Source organism: Ostrea edulis, chromosome 6 (genome assembly GCF_947568905.1).
Source record: "Ostrea edulis chromosome 6, xbOstEdul1.1, whole genome shotgun sequence".
NCBI classification, from domain to species: Eukaryota; Metazoa; Mollusca; class Bivalvia; order Ostreida; family Ostreidae; genus Ostrea; species Ostrea edulis.
Genome location: NC_079169.1, coordinates 76,308,448 through 76,328,449, shown reverse-complemented (window position 1 = coordinate 76,328,449; position 20,002 = coordinate 76,308,448). Strand labels below are relative to the sequence as shown.

Below are 20,002 nucleotides of genomic sequence, written 5' to 3'. Positions count from 1 at the left end.
AGCCACCAAGACATTTCATCTTACCTGAAAGCTCCTAACGTTACATCACATAGGGTGATAAAGAATGTTAATTATAACAACCTAAGGCACAGTGTAGCTCATTACACTAAAAATTTATGTAATGGCTCTTTAAAATATACCTCTTATGAAGTATGATTTCACCATCGAAAGAGTGACACAAGCTCTCAATTATTTCATATGAATTTTTTGCGATTTTTCCCGGAATGATAAAAAAGGTGTTTTGTTTGCAAATAAGAGATTCTAGAGTCCAAATTTCACTGTGATTTGATATGAATATCCAATAAAAAAAAAAAACATTAGAAAAATAAAATATAAACGTTCTAATTTTAGGGGAAAAAATTATTAATATTAAAAACGTTATTTGTTAATATTTTTTTAATCTATGGATAAATTCTTTAAAAAACATGTCAATTAGAAAAGAGATATATCGAAGAAATATAATTATAAAAAGAAATTAAGTGGCCCGACCCTTGGGTGGCCTCAGGTGGTACCCCTACAGCTCCAAACTAAGGGCGGAAAATGATAGTCCTAGGGTTCACTTCCTCGCCTGCATAGTCATTTTGTGGACTCTTCAAAGATTAAATGTCCCGTGGGGATCCGGGTTAGAGTAGGTCCTCAGTACCCCTTGCTCGTCGTAGAAGGCGACTAAATGGGGCGGTCCTTCGGATGAGACCGCAAAAACCGAGGTCCCGTGTCACAGCAGGTGTGTCACGATAAAGATCCCCCCCTGTTCAAAGACCACAAGCGCCGAGCATAGGCCTAAATTTTGAAGCCCTTCACCGGCAGTGGTGACGTCTCCATATGAGTGAAATATTCCCGAGAGGGACGTTAAACGATATTTAATCAATCAATCAAAGATTAAATTGTTGGTTAACATTCATTATCATCACCCTATGTGATGTAACGTCAGGAACTTTCAGGTGAGCTCAATTGGCCTCAAGTATGAAATTTAATAATTTTAAAAGAATATTTTTATTAATTGTTTGAAAAATTATTAAATTTTGATTTATTATGCGTTACATTTTAGATCCGTCTTAGTACTCTCACTACTTTGATGAAATTTCTTATTGGCTACTAACTAGCTTCTATGGCCTTATTGGCTGATGGTTAGTGACTGCTAACTTCAGCCTAGACCGCTTTGTGAGCGTGCATGTGTGTGTGTGTGTGTGTGTGTGTGTGTGTGTGCATGTGTGTGTGTGTGATGGGGGATTACATAATATTTTAACCAAATCCGAATAGATTGGTTTGTTGTGGATAAAAAAAAACTATGAAGAACAAAGGAGTAGGCGCTTCACTAGACTCCGCAAACATCAAAAGCAAAAAGAACCACTGGAAAGCAGAAATGCAGGAGCTTCCGATTTAAAGTAAGGAAACGCTTTGCTACCTAGCTAAAGATGATTACCGGTAAAGAATTTCGGGAGTGAACTACTCATGAGAACACTTTAAGATGTGGTATACATGCACAACTATGCAGGGACCGTCTCGATAAGTAGCTGTGATGCGATCTCCTCATGTTATACAGGACCAGGGAAACTTGGTGGAGGTTTGCAGTCTCTTGAGTAGTTTTCTACAATGTATCTCTCATTAAAGGATCAAACAAAACAAAGATGGTAGTCCTGACGTTTTCCTGGCTTTTTTTTTTTTTTTTTTTTTTTTTACCGTGCCAGGAAAACGTCAGAACCGGCACCATTACGTAAACTGGAAATTTCGGCGCCTCCAGCTGGAGGCGTCATTCTCGGGCCGACTTTAAAACTAATCAATAAAACGACGCTTCCTGTACTTAATAATATCGATTAAAAGAAAAGATCACTCCAGAATTCAATAACAGAGGCACACAAATGTAGTCAACCGAATTTTCGCAGTCATTTGAATGAACGAGTCACGTGACTCAAATCAAAGCTCGACAGTTTGTTAAAATGCCTTCAAAAGACTGTTTATGTGATGAAAGAACCCATAAAATAGTTATTAGTAAGTACAAGATACATCGTTTTATTGATTGAGCCGTTCCTAGCAAAAAGGGCCCTTAAGTATATTAGTGCTAAAGTGTGAACTATAGAGTCCCTCAAAATATTAGAGCAATGTTGATTGTCGTTAAAATATTACAGTCAATCAACGATGGCAACCAACTCGTGATTGGTAATCATGACCTTTTTCTTTACAAGTATGCAAAAAATGACATCACGTTTTTTCATTATGGCGATTTTTGAAAATCATTGTTGGAAAAGATAAGGGCCTTTTTTGCTAGGAACGGCTCGATTAGTTGTGAGTTTAACATTGGAAATGCATAGAAAGTGTCTAACCAGAGCTCTTTTTATCATAAGATTAAAGAATTACAGTGTATTTAAATCTTGAAAGACAATAATTCATTTATTACGTCATCTTTCTACTAAAAATAACACGAGGTCTAGAACAATCTAGGTCACATGTGTCACTACAAGTATAAACATCAATTTTCTAGAACAATCTAGGTCACGGGTCTCAATTTAGTGCAAATAGCAATATACACAACAAATATAAAAATTGACCAGTGAATCTGGGGCGTGGGTGAGTGGAGGGTGGAGTAAAGTAATACGGCGGGTGTGCACCTCTGATGTGTCCAGGGGTCCGTGTTTGCCCAACTATCTATTTTGTATTGCTTATAGGAGTTATGAGATTGATCAATGTTCGTTATCTTCACTTTTCATCAATATGTGAATTAGAATGGGAACTTGACCTAGATCTACCATCTACATTTAATTGGAAAAAGTATATAGCAAAATTATGTTTCCCACTAAAGACACTGGGCTGATATGATTTATATACAGAATAGTACACAGAATTACAAGAACAGATAACTATCTGTATCAGATAAAAATTCTAACCTTAAATAATTAATTGAAGATAATTTTAATCATTTGAAGATATCATCAATTCATTTGAGGTGTATGGCAATTCAATTAAAGATTTCTTCAAATAGTTAATGATATCTCCAATTCTGAATTGAATATGCGCATTAATTGAATTCATGATAGCATTAATTATTCTGCTGAATTGATGCGCGCTATCATTGAATGATTCATCTCTTCAAATGAATTGATGATATCAACAATTGATGCGAACTACAATTCAATTAAAGAGAGCAATGCTTTAATTAATACGTGCCTCAGTTCAAATTATGCGCTCAATAATTGAAGTATTGCTCTCTTCAAGTGAAATGTAGCGCGCATTATTTCAATTAATGCGCGCAATTATTGAATCATTGCTCTCTTCAATTGAATTGATATCACTAATTCAATTGATGCGCGCAATAATTATTTAAGAAAAAGCATCTTATCTAATTAGAGATATTTTCAATTCAACAAATTCACAATTGAATTATAATGATCATTTTAATTGACTTTGTGCATTGATACGCGCTTTAATTCCTTTTACAAAATCATTGTAAAGAATTAGAAATATCTTAACTGAATTAAAGAGATCATCAAATCATTTATATCGAACTCCGATTTAAATTTTGTGAGCAATAAATCCATTACATTGATGCGCGCATCAATGAAATTGATGAGAGCAATTATTGAATTGTTGAGTCCGATATAACGTAGTTCAATTTCATAAATATCTTCCAGATCAAAAGTCGCCGCTTGCCCCGTCATTTTATCGAACTCGTAAAGCAGACGATACATGTACATACTGGGAACTCGTGTAATCTGTTTACTTCTACCAGTCAGTGTCCTATGTCATACAATGAACTATTCTGCCACGTCATCACTATGTGTGTTGTTTCTTTAAATTTGTATTTTATTTATATCTTTGGTTGTGTTTATCTTTGGTAGCAATGGCAAAAGATCAAACGAATACATTTCGTTTACAGTGCTTGTGTGGAACTTCGCTAATGACGCTAAAATTAGAACGGGGAAGACGCTATTCTCTCACCAGAGGGAGTGATACGCAAGCATTATCTCACCAGAGGGAGTGATACGCAAGCATTATCTCACCAGAGGGCGTGATACGCAAGCATTAGTTCACCAGATGGCGTGTTACGCAAGATTCACTTACACCTCTGTCAACACTTGGAATCACATGACAATATAATCACATGGTGATATAAACAATCATTCTCGTTTCCTCTCTCTTTAAAAGTTCTGGCAACAGGTGATACATCAGGCTCTTTTCATAGCCCACTGGCACTTTAATAAGTACATATTTACCATTCAGCTGTTTGTCTCTAATTTTACAAGTTTTATCGTATTTTTTACAGCCTTTCTTACTTTTGATTCCATGTTTATATTTAAATCTCCACCACGTGAATGTCCTACATTCATACGCATATTACGAAGTACATGTAGTTCCAATTTAGGATAAGAAAACAGCGATTTTAAACAATTTACAGTAAGCGTCAATTTCATTGCATCAAAAGCATTTCATAATATGATTATCTATTTAGTCCAAAACGTCAACGTTCGATATCAGAAACTTTTACAAAATCTTTGTAAAAAGCCGTTGACAGATTTGTAGTGCACGGAACTCTGGGTAGAGAATGGGAAGACGCATTCTAGAGAAAAGTAGTCCCGCGTGCTTAGTGCAGATGAAATCCGGACGAAATTTGTTTTGACTAAAAAATCAAACAAATTTTTCATCCAATCAGCATCGTTATTAAGTTTCAAAGTTATTAAATGATTCGCGTATCAAATCAATTGTTGCTCACATCAATTGAACTTCAATTGTGGTTGCACCCCTGCCTCTGGGGTATAAAACAAACTTAAACCTCATAACTGTATATATGAGGTTCTTGGCATTAGCTCCTCATAACTAGATAGTTTAAAAATCCCATAGTTTTTTCATTATTTTTTTTTTGAGTTGGCCTATATCCCCTTGGAAGTTGGAATTCATTTGGACAACCTTTATGACAAGTTTGTTTGAAATTGGCCTAGTGGCTCTACAGAAAAAGTCGAAAACTTGAAAGCACTTGATAAGGTCTTCATAAGAATTCTGAGAACAGGAGGAAAGAGTATTATTTGAGTATACACGTGATCATATTGAAGTCAGCATTTCGCAAATTCTATGGTCGTTATAACGATCTAGTTCGTCAATACAACCTATCATTGGGTCAAATGCTGTCTGACGTGTTTCATACCGATTGCCAGGCCGTTCTTGGCACACTGATTTTCACTACGGTTTACCTGATCGTGATATAAGGTTCACGGCGGGTGTGACCGGTCGACAGGAGATGTTTACTCCTCTTAGGCACCTTATCCCACCTCTGGTGTGTCCAGGGGTCCGTGTTTGCCCAACTCTCTATTTTGTATTGCTTATAGGAGTTATGGGATTGATCAGTGTTCGTTATCCACACCTTTCGCACCATTCTTCTCTGGTTGCTGTAAGAGTACACAATATTGCTTGCATTTATCAGGAAAACCGACAACACCAGAACGCGTAGCACCCCCCTCCAAGGAAAATTATATCATTGAAAAAAAGTAATTTATAGAATCAAATGAAGTCCTGACTTATATAATTAAGAAATAAAAATCGAGTTTTCTTGTACATTGTAGGATAACCTCCGAGGTCGAGAATGTTGTTTTAAAATATAGAAGCCGAGGCGTTAGACGAGGCTTTGATATTTCTATCAACATTTCGAGACCGAGGAGGTTATCCTGCAAAATACACGAAAACCAGAACAGCGACAGATTTCAGAATTGGTACAAGGGATCGACAGCTGTGAAGCCATTATTGATGGCATCTTAGTGTAGGGCAGAGACCTTAAGGAACATGACAAGAGACTCGTTATTGTTATGGAAAAATCAGACACTACAACCTCAAGCTCAACCCAGATAACAGACTGTGTCACATATGTAGGACACCAGTTAACTTCTGCTGGAGTGAGACCAAATAAGGAAAAAGTCAGAGCTGTTACAGGGATGAACAAACTAACTAGTTGACTATGTGACTGGGGGCAGCATTAATCCAGGAAGGGCAAGCAATCGTATATGCTTCCCAAGCCCTTACGAAGAGTCAACAAAACTATGCATAGATAGAGAAAGAAACATTAGCTATCTCATTCGAATGTGACAAATTCCATCAGTAGAGTTTTGGAGGAAGTGTGACAGTGAAGACAGATCACAAGCCGCTACAGTCAATCTTCAAGAAATCTCTACATCAGACTCCAGCAAGACTACAGCGACTACTGCTTTCCCTCCAAAAATACAATTTAAATGTTTTTAAACCAGGAAAAACTATGTTTCTAGCTGACACTCTCAGCAGTGCTTTCTTACCAGAAACAAAGGAGGATTTAGAACTGGATATTTCAGTCAACCAGCTATCGTATTTAGGAGTGCATCCAAGATCGCCGTTCTTCGTACGAGTACAAATTCCTGTCGATCCCGAGAGCCGAGTACGCAACCTAAGAACGGGTTCGAGGTGCAAGAATTCACACCACCTCTGTAGGTAGTGTGGTCGATGAACAAATAACACATTCGTGCGCATATGTTCTCGCCGTTCGTGACTCTAAGAACGGAGCACGAAAACAACGGGAACGGCGACCTCGAACGCACTCTAGCAGTCACGCTTCAGGAATACATGCAATTCAAAAAGCACATCACCGAGGATCAAGCCCTGAAATGGATTATCCAAAACGGATGGCCAGATCTCAAAGAAAAAGTGCCGCAGAGCATTCATAAATACTGAAATTTTAGAGAGGAAATTTCCTGTACAGATGGCATTCTCTACAAAAGCCACGAGGTTATAGTTCCAGCAGCCATGAGAAACCAGATGGTGAAGACTCTTCACTCATCACACTTAGGAATAGTTAAGTGTAAAGCAAGAGCACGTGAATCACTCTTCTGGCCCGGAATGGCATCACAGATAGAAGTTTCAAGATGTAGTATCTGTACTTTGAACAGCAAGTAGAATCCAAAGGAATCAATGATGATCACAGACACATCCGTTAGGGCATGGTCCATCATATTTACTTTGAGTACAGAGGAGGACACTATCCCATCACAATCGACCATTACTCTAAATGGCCCGAGCTAGCCAGATTGGAAAATCTATCCAGCACCAACACTATTACTCACCTTAAGAGCCAATTATCAAAATATGGTATTCCAGACAAGTTGATATCCGATAATGGACCACAGTTCTCTAGTTAAGAATTCAGCAACTTTACCAAAACTTATGGATTTCTTCACAAGACCAGCAGCCCGCACTTTGCACAAAGTAACGGACAAGCAGAACGCACTGTTGAGACTGTTAAAAATCTTCTTAAAAAGACTAAAGACACTTATAAAGCAATGTTAGCCTACAGGAGAACTGCGATTGAGGACGTAGGATTATCACCTGCACAGTTATTTCTCGGTCGAATGCTGAAGACCGACATACCAACAGCGGAACCACTTCTACGCAATGCCAAAATGACTCAGGAAATCAACATGAGACTCAAAACCAGGAAATGGCAGCAGAAAATCAACTTTGACAAGCATGTTACAAAAACACCACTCAGGGACCTTTACACAAGAGAAAACGTCCTCATGAGGAACAACAAATGGTGTCCAGCAACTGTCGTAGACCATCACGCATCACCAAGATCGTACATCATAGAAGACAACAGTGGGCGAAAATTCCACAGGAACCGAAAACACATCCGTCCCACAAAAGCACAAATTAGTGATGCAGAACCGTTGGAACCTATGTTACAAGAAGGTTCATATACCGCTCAGTCAACCGAGGATGTTCCAGAACAGCAAAAGTGTTCAGCTTCCAACAGTCAGTGTGACAACCCTGTCATAACCAGATCAGGCAGAGTAATAAAACAGCCAGCAAGATTCAAGGAGTGTGCGTGATTTCTCTGTGGTGTTAAAGCAAAATTTGTGCATCTGTGTAATTGTGATGTGTGAATATGTTCAATTTGGGTTTTTTCCATTCATTCCAAGGAGGATCCATTGGTGGGAAAACTACAATTTTGGACTTGTTAAATCTTAATGCTTTCTCATATGTTAACTTGCAAATTTTTCAGTAGTGATCAAACTTGTGACTTGATAATCTAGTAAAGTTTCTAGTCATTTTACATATGTCTCGGTATTATTGTAAGCGTTAGGCATTAATTGTACTTATCTCTTTATTTTAGAAAAAATCATTTCAGAAAAAAGAGGATGTCATATATGAATGATTCGTTGTACGATTTGTTTATTACTTTTTGCATCTTCATAACAAAAAAAAGTTAAAAAAAATTGTAATGGCGTCTTAATACATAACATGACATATCACGGCATTCCTTTGATCTTTGCAATAACCATCACATAATGCTCTTTGATGACTTCGCAATGCATACATGCATATTGAAAGGCTTAACAAAAGCAGGTGCTTGTGAAAGATGCATGATTTCTATAAGGTAAAATCTACTAGACTGATGTAACCAACTACATCTTTAGCAAATTTCCATCAATAATACTCTTTGGTGACTTCATAATACATACAATCACGAGTAAAATAAAAAAAAATATTTAAAAACAAAAACAACCCAATGATACATAATGGATGATGTTTATTGCACTCACTTTTTTACATGGATACAATGTCATGAAATGAAAATTGGCACATCTATACAGATTTACTTATGAGTTGTGGCTTATTAGAGGCACTTTCATCTTTCTTCCTGAGAATTAGATATTGCTACCGTCAGACATCAACTATTTTGGCATAATGCCCGTTAGTGACGTGAATAGGAATTGCCCGTTGATCCTGAAACATGAATTTATCACATACTTAATAATTTAGCCTTTTTATGGGGCGCCAAAATAACATAAACTCAAATAATTGAAGATATCTTTAATTATTTGAAGATATCAAGTCATTTGATGCACGCAACTATTCACTTAAAGACCTCTTCAAATGATTAATAATACAATGTATTTCAATTTTGAATCATTACACATATAAATTGAATTATTGATAGCTTTAATCATTTTGCTGAATTGGCGCGCTTTATACTTGAATTGTTGTTTCTCTTTAAATGAATTGAATGTATCAACAATTGAATTGATGCGCGCAACAATTCAGTTGAAGAGAGTAATAATTCCATTAATACGCACTTCAATTCAAATACCGATATTGTGTGCAATAAATGAAATACTGTTCTCTTTAATTGAATTAATGATATACAACATGTAATTAATTCAATTGATGCGCACAATAATGCCATTACTTCGAGAGAGATTATATAATTTTAAATGATATCTTTATTTTTAACATATCCACCACTGAATTAATGATATCTTTATCTTTAATTTTTTTTATTATTGATTTGATGCGTGCATTGATTCCTGATACAAAAGTTGTAGATAATCAAAGATATCTTGATGATGTATGCCAGCGTGCAGCATAGCAATTTATACCATCATGTATTTTACTTCTTAAAAAACGATGGAACTGACGAGTGACTACTATATACGAATATTTGGAATGTTCAATGAAGAGATGAATTGTTTGCTTTGAAATACACACCGGTTACTAAACATTCTAAAGCATTGGTTTTACGAGACACAAATGTCAATGTATCATTTGAAGAAATGTTGTTATTCATAATTTAAATGAAATTAAAAAAGGTTATACCAGCAAGTCTTAAACAGGAATGCACTGAACTCGAGTTAATGGGGTTATTTGAAGCAAACAGGTGTTAATAAGAACGATTTCATTAATTATGAATGGGTTTTAGGAGATAATGTATTCAAAAGACGAACAAGCTTCATTGGTTTACCTCGACAACACACGGCGTATCCAGGTCCTCGCGTACAAACATATCGTCCTGGGCAGCGCTGTCGATCACAGTTTACCGCCCCGCCATTGCGTTGGAATGGATTCCCTTGAGGACATGGACTTCTATCTATATATTTAAGAAAAAGGCGTTAGTGACATAAGAATATGGGTTCACTTAGGCGGAGAACTCCGACGTTTTCCAGCTTTTTCATCGCTTTTCATATTACAAGTTTCGTTCTCCAGCACACGAAATATTGGAATCATAGTGAAACGTAGAACTTCCGAACTATGGTTCATTGTGCAAAAGTTAGAATGTCGAAATATATTTAGTGACTCATAACTTACTTAAACAGCAATATCCGAATCCATCTGCAGGAGTGTTACAGAAAAATCCTCTTGGGCACTGGCTGGGAGTGTTGGGGAAAAACGAAGATTGGCACAACTGACTTTGATCCATCTGACGACCAAATGGACAGGGAGAGGGTGAAGGGTTAGGAAAAGGAGGCTCAACCTGAGGTGGTCTTGGTCTTCTACCAGAATCTGTGTGAATCAGTGAAATTGTCAGTTATCATATAATTAAAAACATGGCGTATCAAGAGGGGATTACAGGGCTTTGGCTAAACAGTTTAAACACAAATGCTCAATTTGTGCCATTTTGGGCTCTCCCCTGGAAAACATCTACGGAAAAGGTATAAAAGCGGTTCGCACCACCCTTTTCTGGATCCAGCCCTTCAGAGTATCCAAGAATAGTGTATGATCAATACAATGCTTTAGCTACCCGACACGTACTATATTCACCGAGCACGGAGTCTATAGATAGAAAAACGATTGCTTTAAATTAAATTTATAGTGAAATAGATAAATGTTGACTCGATTATACCTATTAAGTTTTTTTTATATCGTGTAAATATCAAATATAGTACTTACTGTAACTTCTCGCTGCCAGGCAGAATGTGAGACACAGGGCAAAACAGGTCACCGTTAGCGTGGTTAGAGCGTTCATCTTGATTATCCGATTCTTGATTGAATCCCGGTATTAAATACTTTAAGCTGAAGGAAGCTCAGAATATTCAACAGTTTTTGATTTGCTGATGAATTATGCAAACTAAGTACAAATGAAACAGTAAACCCATTTCCTTTTATTTCCTATGTTAGTTTATTATGACAATCAATCATTGTCGTACATATTTTTCAGAAACGTGTACAGATTTAGATTACACAAACGTAGTGACGTCTTTAAATGACATTTGTATTCGACCTCAAATTAAATGAAATCAGTTCACAAAACAACAATGCCATAAATTCAAATTGGGGACAGAATTGACGTACACATTCTGTATATTAATGAACTCTAAAGTAGCCATTACCAACTACACATGTATATAATTCAGAAATAACTATAGACAAATCCATAGATGTAGTATAATAAAAATATTACAGAGTTTTGATATTTCACTTTCTGTCGGAATTTCCAGACATTAAAATAGATGTACTATATTTGTCAATATTCGAAGATATACGCTCATTGTTCACAGACAAAGAAGCGCTGCGCTTTCATGGCTATCACTACAATAGGTCTGTAAGATATCAAATGCAAAAACATTGGAAATGTAAATATTGATTCATATCTTTAAAATAAAACTTTCTCCTCCTTCGTTATATGCAAGTTGACTTCTCTCCCCAAATCATATTTGGAAATAGGGGTTGTAATGTGGTACTCTAAAAGAAAAATATTTAGGATGTCACATTAAAAAACTTTAGAAGATTCACTTGTAATACTTAATATTTTATGGTTTTATGGATTTTCCCACAACCACCACCAAATAAAAAAAAAAAAACAACCAAAAAAAAAAACAAAAAAAACAAAAAAAAAAAAAAAAAAAAAAACCCCACCCGAGATTAAAAAATTTATTCAACTAATGATAATGAAAATATATACCGAAGCTTTCTTAACAGAGTAATTACTACCATTTGCCAATAATACGCAGTCTTAGTACCCGGAACCCATTTTTAACGTTCCTAGTACAGTTGTTGAAGAAAAAAGGGGAATCGGGTAACAAATCGATTGATTGTATTTTGTTTAACGTCTCAGAATCTCTGCACAATTTTAAAAGTACAAATAGCCAAATTGAACGACAATAAACTTGGGCATAAAAATTCTGCAAAATTTTTATCATGCCAGAATAATAATAAATATTTTGTATTATATTCCGAGATTTCGTAGATAATAAAAATAATCGAAAAATATATTTACCCTAGGACTAAACATTTTGTCGGCACATAGGTACATGTGGTACCGCTCGCGTATATACCTCTACCTGTACATGTATATACAGTCTGCGTCTTGTGAATTATTTAATGCAATTCATTGGTTCATTTATGATACATGATGATGTAACCTTATGTACCATAATAAGTAGAGAAATACAAAGCAGGCTACAAATTATTTAGCGCTGATTTCTGCATATGCATGACGGAATTTAATTACCGATCGATTTACTCATCGGAGAAAATGACTCCAAATGAGGTGTGCATGCATGAATTTTTTTTACAAAAATAATTGAAATGTATGCAAGTTTAATTGCTTATTTGAATCAAAATTATATATTGTTGGATGTTTGGATTTGAACTTAGATCGGCCGATACGTATCAAAACACCTATGTCATAAAATGGAGGAAATGCGGAATAAGCGAAACCAAAACTTACTTTATCATCCTGTAGCTGCTCTCATCAAATAACAGGGCCGTAAATTAACCTTCAATTTGGAGGAGGCAGGAAATTAGGCGGGGGTCTGGGGGCCGCCCAGGCCCCCAGACGCTGAGCACATTTTGTGCACACTGAACACGTTTCGTGCAAAATCCTTGATTCTAGGGCCTTCTAAGATGCTACTTGACTAACTCATTCTAAAAGAAAGATTTGGAATGCTTTTTAAGGGAGGTATCATGTTCTTAGTTATTGGAAACAACATAAATTCTAATGAACTTTAAATTTTAATTTTTTTTGGCTCAAAAGTTGGAGGAGGCAGCTGCCTCCTCCGCCTCCATGTAATTTACGGCCCTGAATAATGATTATATGCTTTAAATCAAACATAGTACATGTATTTTACCCCATCTAATTTTCATTTGCAGATCGGGGAGGGTGGGGTGGGGGCTTGAACGCGTGTTCTAGACTGCCTCTGTGTCCTCTGCTTTGAAACAGGCATATTTGTTCCATATTTAAATAGACCCAATCCCACCCCCTCCACAGATTGCGTAGAAAGAAAACCAAACCAAACATTTGATTATAATTCTTGTGTAAATTTTTAAAATAATAAAAATGGGGATCTAGAGGAGATGAAGCACTACCCCTACCCCCCCCCCCTTCTCCTAGGCATCTGATCCCACCTCTGGTGTGTCAAGGGATCCATGTTTCCCCAACTCTTTATTTTGTATTCCTTATAGGAGTTATGAGATTGATCACTGTTCGTTTTCTTCAACTTTCATTGAAAGTTTTCTGAGAATGTTTAAAGGCATAGGGTCTAAGATATTGGTAAAATTTTGTATGTTCCAAAACGGTGGCGAAAGTAAAGATCATAACTAGAAAATCACAAAAAGTTCCTCAGAATGTTTACAAACACATTGGATACGATAGTAACTACAAAATAGTTGCCTAAACTGGTACCCTGTTGACTTCGCATCTCTTATGTTTGTGTGTAGCCACCAATCATAAGGGTACCAGTTTAATATATTGTCCTCCAGACAAACATTTTATAAAGGGCTAAAACGTCAAAATGACTTCAATTTTAAAGCACTGCAGCTATAGATAACTCATAATTAATGCTACAAATTTGTTTTTGGAGTTCTTCTTGCAAAATATTGTGATGTCATCTTTGAGATGAAAGATAGACCCTATGCGCCCATTTTGTTACACCTCTCCATTTTCGAAACATTTTTGGTTTCTCCAGAATATCAGTTGAAACTTTAGAATAGTTAGAATCAATAGTAATCAAATAATTTACAAATGCATCTAAAATAATATTTGCAGTTTAGAGAGGTACACAATTATGTGTGTTACGTAATTTCCTTACATGAGTTTTAAAAATCATTAATGATCTAATTAGAATGTGCCAATCATCCATTGATTCATGTCAATTTTATTAGTATTTTTCACAGTTTACACTTTTACTATAATGAATTACATGTACACTGATTCAATTACAACTAATGGCACAAGACTATCTTAGATTATTGAGGCGCAATTACTGTATCAATATCAGATTGTTGATTGTTTGAATAATTTTTTCAAAGCAAAATAAAACTGTTTTCAAAACAATTCGAGCCAAACATTTGATTATTGTGATTAAAGATTCTCTAAAGTATTAAATCACGTGGGGATCCGGGTTAGAATAGGTCCCCAGTACCCCTTGACCCCTTGATTGTCGTACGAGGCGACTAAATGGGGCCGTCCTTCGGATGAGACCGCAAAAACTGAGGTCCCGTGTCACGACAAGTGTGGCACGATAAAGATCCCCTCCCTAAATTTTGCAGTCGTTCACCGGCAATGGTGACGTCTCCATATAAGTGAAACATTCTCGAGTGGGACGTTAACAATATCAAATCAAATATAAAGTATTAAAAGTTTTAATGAGATCAGAACATTTAGGTTGGTCGGTGCTCAAAATAGAAAAGGGAAAAAAAAGACAGAGAAAATTCAGACTGTTTTGTTTCCAGTTGAGTTCGTTTTCATACCACCTAGAATATTAAAAAAAAAAATTAATCACTTTTAAGAGTATGATATTTAAACGCTGTGTTTGATGTTTAAAAAAAATGTGTTTTAGAGAAAGAAAGAAAAAATCAGTCCGATTTGTTTGTAGCAATTTTCAATGACCTCAGATAACCTTCAGTTCATCATATCTTTTTATCCTTAACATGCCAATATTTTTGGTTAGTCCTGTAGCTATAGATGCCATCTTTAAATCATAGTAAAATAATTAGAATCTAGTTACATTCCGTAAATGTTTTTGACCATTTTCCTAGATAAAAAGATATTTTTTAGAGGCGCTGAGGAAATTCGGACTGAATTTTGGGTAATTTGTTTTTGCGTTACGTGGAAAATATTTTCACATCATAGTGTCTGCATGTAGATTGTTTGTATGGTGGCCATTAAATATAGTCATATTACAACCTGTTTGTTTGTTGTCCATATTTTTGGATCTACAACTGCTAAATTTTAGCCTTTTGTGTTTTTTCAACATTGTTAGGTTCAGGGGTTGTTTCCATGGAAACGAACTCATTAACATATATAAAAATTGTCATTTTTCAAATAGGAGAGACCTCCTTTTATGATAAAATGATTTTCAGAAAAATCTGATTACTTTTATCTGAGCATCATACGCCCTTAAAAGATATAATTAGGAATTTACGGTGATAATTATATAGAAATATTAGTCCTAAGCAAAAGTTTCTCACAAAACGTCATGTAGCAATATTGGGTAATCTGATTATGATAATGGTAATCAAATTACTCTTGTTGCCTTGAATGCCGTCATGTGAAGGACTCCATTGAAAATGGATGTATTGATTGGATTGTGAGGATTTGTGCAAGAGAGTGAGGATAGTGATGAGTAGCAGGCCTACTACTTTGGGATGTTTGAAGTGTTCTGTTACTTTGGGATGTTTGAAGTGTTCTGTTACTTTGTAATGCTTGAAGTGTTCTGTTACTTTGTAATGTTTGAAGTGTTCTGTTACTTTGGGATGTTTGAAGTGTTCTGTTACTTTGTAATGTTTGAAGTGTTCTGTTACTTTGTAATGTTTGAAGTGTTCTGTTACTTTGGGATGTTTGAAGTGTTCTGTTACTTTGGGATGTTTGAAGTGTTCTGTTACTTTGTAATGTTTGAAGTGTTCTGTTACTTTGTAATGTTTGAAGTGTTCTGTTACTTTGTAATGTTTGAAATGTTCTGTTACTTTGGAATGTTGAAGTGTTCTACAGGAATCACTGAGAATTACCGTTCTCCGATCTCCCTTATTGTGAATGTGTTAAAGTGCAGCAATTGAGATATTGTCCATGATGCATCTATACTTGCCTGTTGGGGGTCATTCTGCACTAGGTTTGCCTGTGATGGGTTCTTTGCCCCTACCAGTGTAGTTTTTTGGAACCCTTCAGGGGCGGATCCAGAAATTGCGGTCACGGGGGGGGGGGGGCATTTTAAGAGGCAGGGAGGGGGGTGGTCTGGGCTCTGGATTTTACAGATTTTTATATGGCTTGAAACATGTCTCCTATTTAGTCATTTGTACCATTTTCTATCATTTTTTAATAAGGTGAAATTAATAAAATGACGCAAATTTAAGTTTGTAGAAAAAATTAAGTTCTCCCAATAAAGTAATTCAAGAAACCAAAAGATTTTGTCATTTATTTCTCCTGGAGTGGAAGAAATTATTGCTTCTTTTATCGTTTAATTTTAGGGCGCCGGCTGCTCCCCCCCACCCCCTTAAATCCACCACTGCCCTTGATAGTGGAATGTCTATGTGTTGCAGTGCAATTGCTTTAATATGTATTGGGTTACTGTTTTTTAGTGATTGAACTGCCAATATTGGTACAGACTGGGGGTATCCATAATGGATCCATTGGCAGTAATTGTTTGGCAGGTGGCCCATTATTTTTTTCCGCTCTTTCCACCGTCTGTTGGCTTTGTTTTTAGTATATGTGTAAGTATGAAGTGCTTGCAGTAGTGTGCTTGTAGGGTTTCTTTTGTCAGAGGAGATCTCCTGATTCCAAGAGGACTGTGATCTTTTCTGAGCCTCAATGGGTTCTTTGTTTGCCGTCAAGACTTTCAACCAGAGTTGTAAACCTGGCAACCATAGTCAACCATAGTCAAGAGGTAATCTAATAAGCAAACTTTGTGTCTGCAAGAAAACCGCGTAAGGTTAAGAATTTTGCATGGAGTGCGTTCGAGACCGCCATTCTTTGCTCGAGTACAAATTCTTATATTTTCCCGCGTTTCGTTAGTAATAGCGGGAAAATGTTGTATTGACGGTACAGTATATTGTACAGGTAGAATGGAATGATCCATTATTAGCCAATAGAATGTGAGTTAGAAAAAGAGGTTTTCGAGCTGCAATTCAGGTATTCACTTCTAGCCGCCGTTCGTCACGAGATAGACGAAACTTAATGGATAATTAAATCTTATGTTTTCATCCATGCCATGCAAAGGTTAAACATTTACAAATAAGTTGTGAGGTCCGTTCACAACCCCCTGCATCCAGCGGCACTTGGCAACGGACACAGGTTTTCTAGAGTTTTTTGCGATTTTCATCGTTTTATTTCTAGTTTTTTCCTGGCCGGCCCTGATGCTATATAGAGGGGATTTGAGGTATATTTAAAAGTATTGATATTAATGTATTGCTCATATTTTGTATATGGAGTTGGAAGGTTATCTTAATTTTTGTACATGGGAAAACGCCTTGTTTTTCTGCGAATTGTGTATTTAGAAAACAATAAATTACGGGCGTCCAGCAATCACGGCTGGCTGTCAGGCAATGTATGTTAGTGTTATGTTTTTGGTGTTAAAATGTAGTATAGTTAATACCTGCCGATTCCGAACGCCGAGTACACATCACGAGAACGGGTTCGAGGTGCAATAACTCACACCACCTCTGTAAGTAGTGTGGTCGAAGAACACGTTCGTGCGCACATGTTCTAGTCATTAGCGACTCTAACACAGGAGTTCATAAAGTATAACACTATAGCTCATGACTTGGTAAATCGACTGAATTCTATTGACTTTATTGATACAATTTTGAACACCTGTGACTCTAAGAACTGAGCACGAGAACAATGGGAACGTCGATCTCGAACGCACTTATGAACATTTATAAAAGGGGTTACGTGATGAACATTTGGTTTTGAGTTTTTCGATGTGAGCTTTGAATGTAATGTGTTAATCGAAAAGGACTCCCAGAAAAGTAGCCTGTGATTCTACCTGAATGGAATGGTTTCTAAAGTAGAGTTTTAGCTGGGATTTGTATTTTGCATGCACTTGACTAGAAATGCCAACGAGGTTTGCAACATTGTTTGTTTGTGACAGCTTAAAACCCCATTGGATGGATCAGAAATTGAGTCCAGGGTGTTTACAACCTAGTGTTGGTGGTTTTGATGGGAGTGTGGAGGATTTTTAAGTCATTTGCAAACCGAGAGGGATCGTCTACTTGGTATGGTCGTTGTGGTGAATTGTGGATGATAAATCATTGATCGTGAGATTGAAGAGTGTTTTATGAAAGTAACTGATTTACAGTGACCTTTATTTTCCTTCCTGTAAGGAAAGACATGCAGTGTGTATTGCCAGTGAAATGGAACTGGTGACGAAGCTTGTATATTACTCCATCATGCCAGACAAAATCAAAGGCTTTGGAGAATCTTTCACTCATATTGGGAGGTCACCATCGCCGGTGAATGGTAAAATTTAGGCCCATGTTCGGCGCTTACGGCCTTTGAACAGGGATCTTTATCGTACCACATCTGCTATGACACGTGGTCTCGCTTTTTGCGGTCTCATCTGAAGGACCGCCCTATTTAGTTGCCCCTTACAACGAGTAAGGGGTACTGAGGACCTATTCTAACCCTGATCCCCACGAGATTGGAGGGAGGTGTTTAAGCTTGAGGTATGTAATTCTGTACTCTCCAGGTGTAGTGTTTTCGTTGTGTATGAGAGCTTGCTTGATTTTGTGCAGTGTAAACAGTACATCGAGTGTTCCGGTGTTGTGACCCGTGTCTTTAAGTTTGTGCATGAAGCCGCCTCTGGCTGGTGTATGTGCTGGATCAAGGTTAGTGTTTGAATTAGCTTGCCAGAATGTTTTGGTAATTAGGTCTGCCTTGTCTTGTGAGCTGGACGCGTTTTGTATTGTGGAAATAATTGACCTAGTGATTTTGCATAAAGGAGTCTTAATTATACCCCCACCCTTCCTAGAAGGGAGACATATTCTTTTTCTTCTTCCGTTTCTCAAACAAAGTTTGCACGGACCACAATTTTTTTTGTCTTTTGACACAGGCCTTTGATATTTGATATGTGGGCATACCATGATAAGACAGTGTGTCGCGTGCCATTTTTGATAATAGAGTTTTGCGGCGCTTTTGTTGTCCGAACGTTAATTTTGTTTTTGTCTTTTTACATAGGCCTTTCATAATTAGTATGTTAGTAAGTTTAATTTACTATCATATGTTCACAACACTGTCCCTTGTTTGAAGCACATATACATAAAGGTGACTGTTTTGTACCGTAAATCTTAATTTTCCACTTTAAAGATGACCCCTAAAAATATTTTTCAAAAACTATGGAAAATGGAAGGGAGACAGCAGTTTTAGTGTGCTAAAACAATTCTTCCTAGATGTTTGTTTTACATCTGTTTAGAAGTGTTCACTTGGCCTTTTTTCAGAATGGGGTTATGTTTGTACGCGAGTGAAGTCTTAAAATGAAGTTTTGCCAGTATGTTTCTTGTTCCTAAAGAATAACGTGTTTAGTGTGTTCATACTTTGTTGTATCATGACCCTAGCGTTCTTTGATTGGGTGCAGTCCATGCAGGGTTGATTGGCCTAGTGATTGTTTTGACCATGACCCTAGCGTTCTTTGATTGGGTGCAGTCCACGCTGGGTTGATTGGCCTAGTGATTGTTTTGTCCATGACCCTAGCGTTTCTTGATTGGGTGCAGTCCAAGCAGGGTTGATTGGCCTAGTTATTGTTTTGTCCATGACCCTAGCGTTCTTTGATTGGGTGCAGTCCACGCAGGGTTGATTGGCCTAGTGATTGTTTTGTCCATGACCCTAGCGTTCTTTGATTGGGTGCAGTCCACGCTGGGTTGATTGGCCTAGTGATTGTTTTGTCCATGACCCTAGCGTTTCTTGATTGGGTGCAGTCCAAGCAGGGTTGATTGGCCTAGTTATTGTTTTGTCCATGACCCTAGCGTTCTTTGATTGGGTGCAGTCCACGCAGGGTTGATTGGCCTAGTGATTGTTTTGACCATGACCCTAGCGTTCTTTGATTGGGTGCAGTCCACGCAGGGTTGATTGGCCTAGTGATTGTTTTGTCCGTATTGTTGGTTCCCAGAGCTGGGTGATGGATGTTAGAATCTCCAAATAAGTTATGTATATAGAGTGTATATGTGTTTACATTAAACATTGTGACCCAGAATATGAATCCTACGTGTTACATTTATTGACTTAATTAAAAAAACCCATTTGATTCGGTATACAAAGAGTCGCTAGAATACAGGGATTTAAGCTGTG

General features: G+C 36.9%; 1 protein-coding gene across 2 annotated transcripts; it reads right to left on the bottom strand.

Annotated features, from left to right (window-relative positions):
* Positions 1-8,519: 8,519 nt before the first annotated feature.
* Positions 8,520-11,574, bottom strand: LOC125648357 (uncharacterized). Of its 2 annotated transcripts, XM_048875370.2 has the most exons (4): positions 10,675-11,567; positions 10,093-10,287; positions 9,749-9,874; positions 8,520-8,733 (listed from the first exon to the last, which is right to left on the bottom strand). In XM_048875370.2, exons 1-4 carry the CDS (start codon positions 10,748-10,750, stop codon positions 8,702-8,704), a joined length of 429 nt encoding a protein of 142 aa, XP_048731327.1. In that variant the 5' UTR covers positions 10,751-11,567; the 3' UTR covers positions 8,520-8,701. The 2 variants fall into 2 exon arrangements, with proteins under 2 accessions (XP_048731327.1, XP_055996791.1); XM_056140816.1 differs by having other exon boundaries at positions 8,520-9,874; positions 10,675-11,574.
* Positions 11,575-20,002: the final 8,428 nt, after the last annotated feature.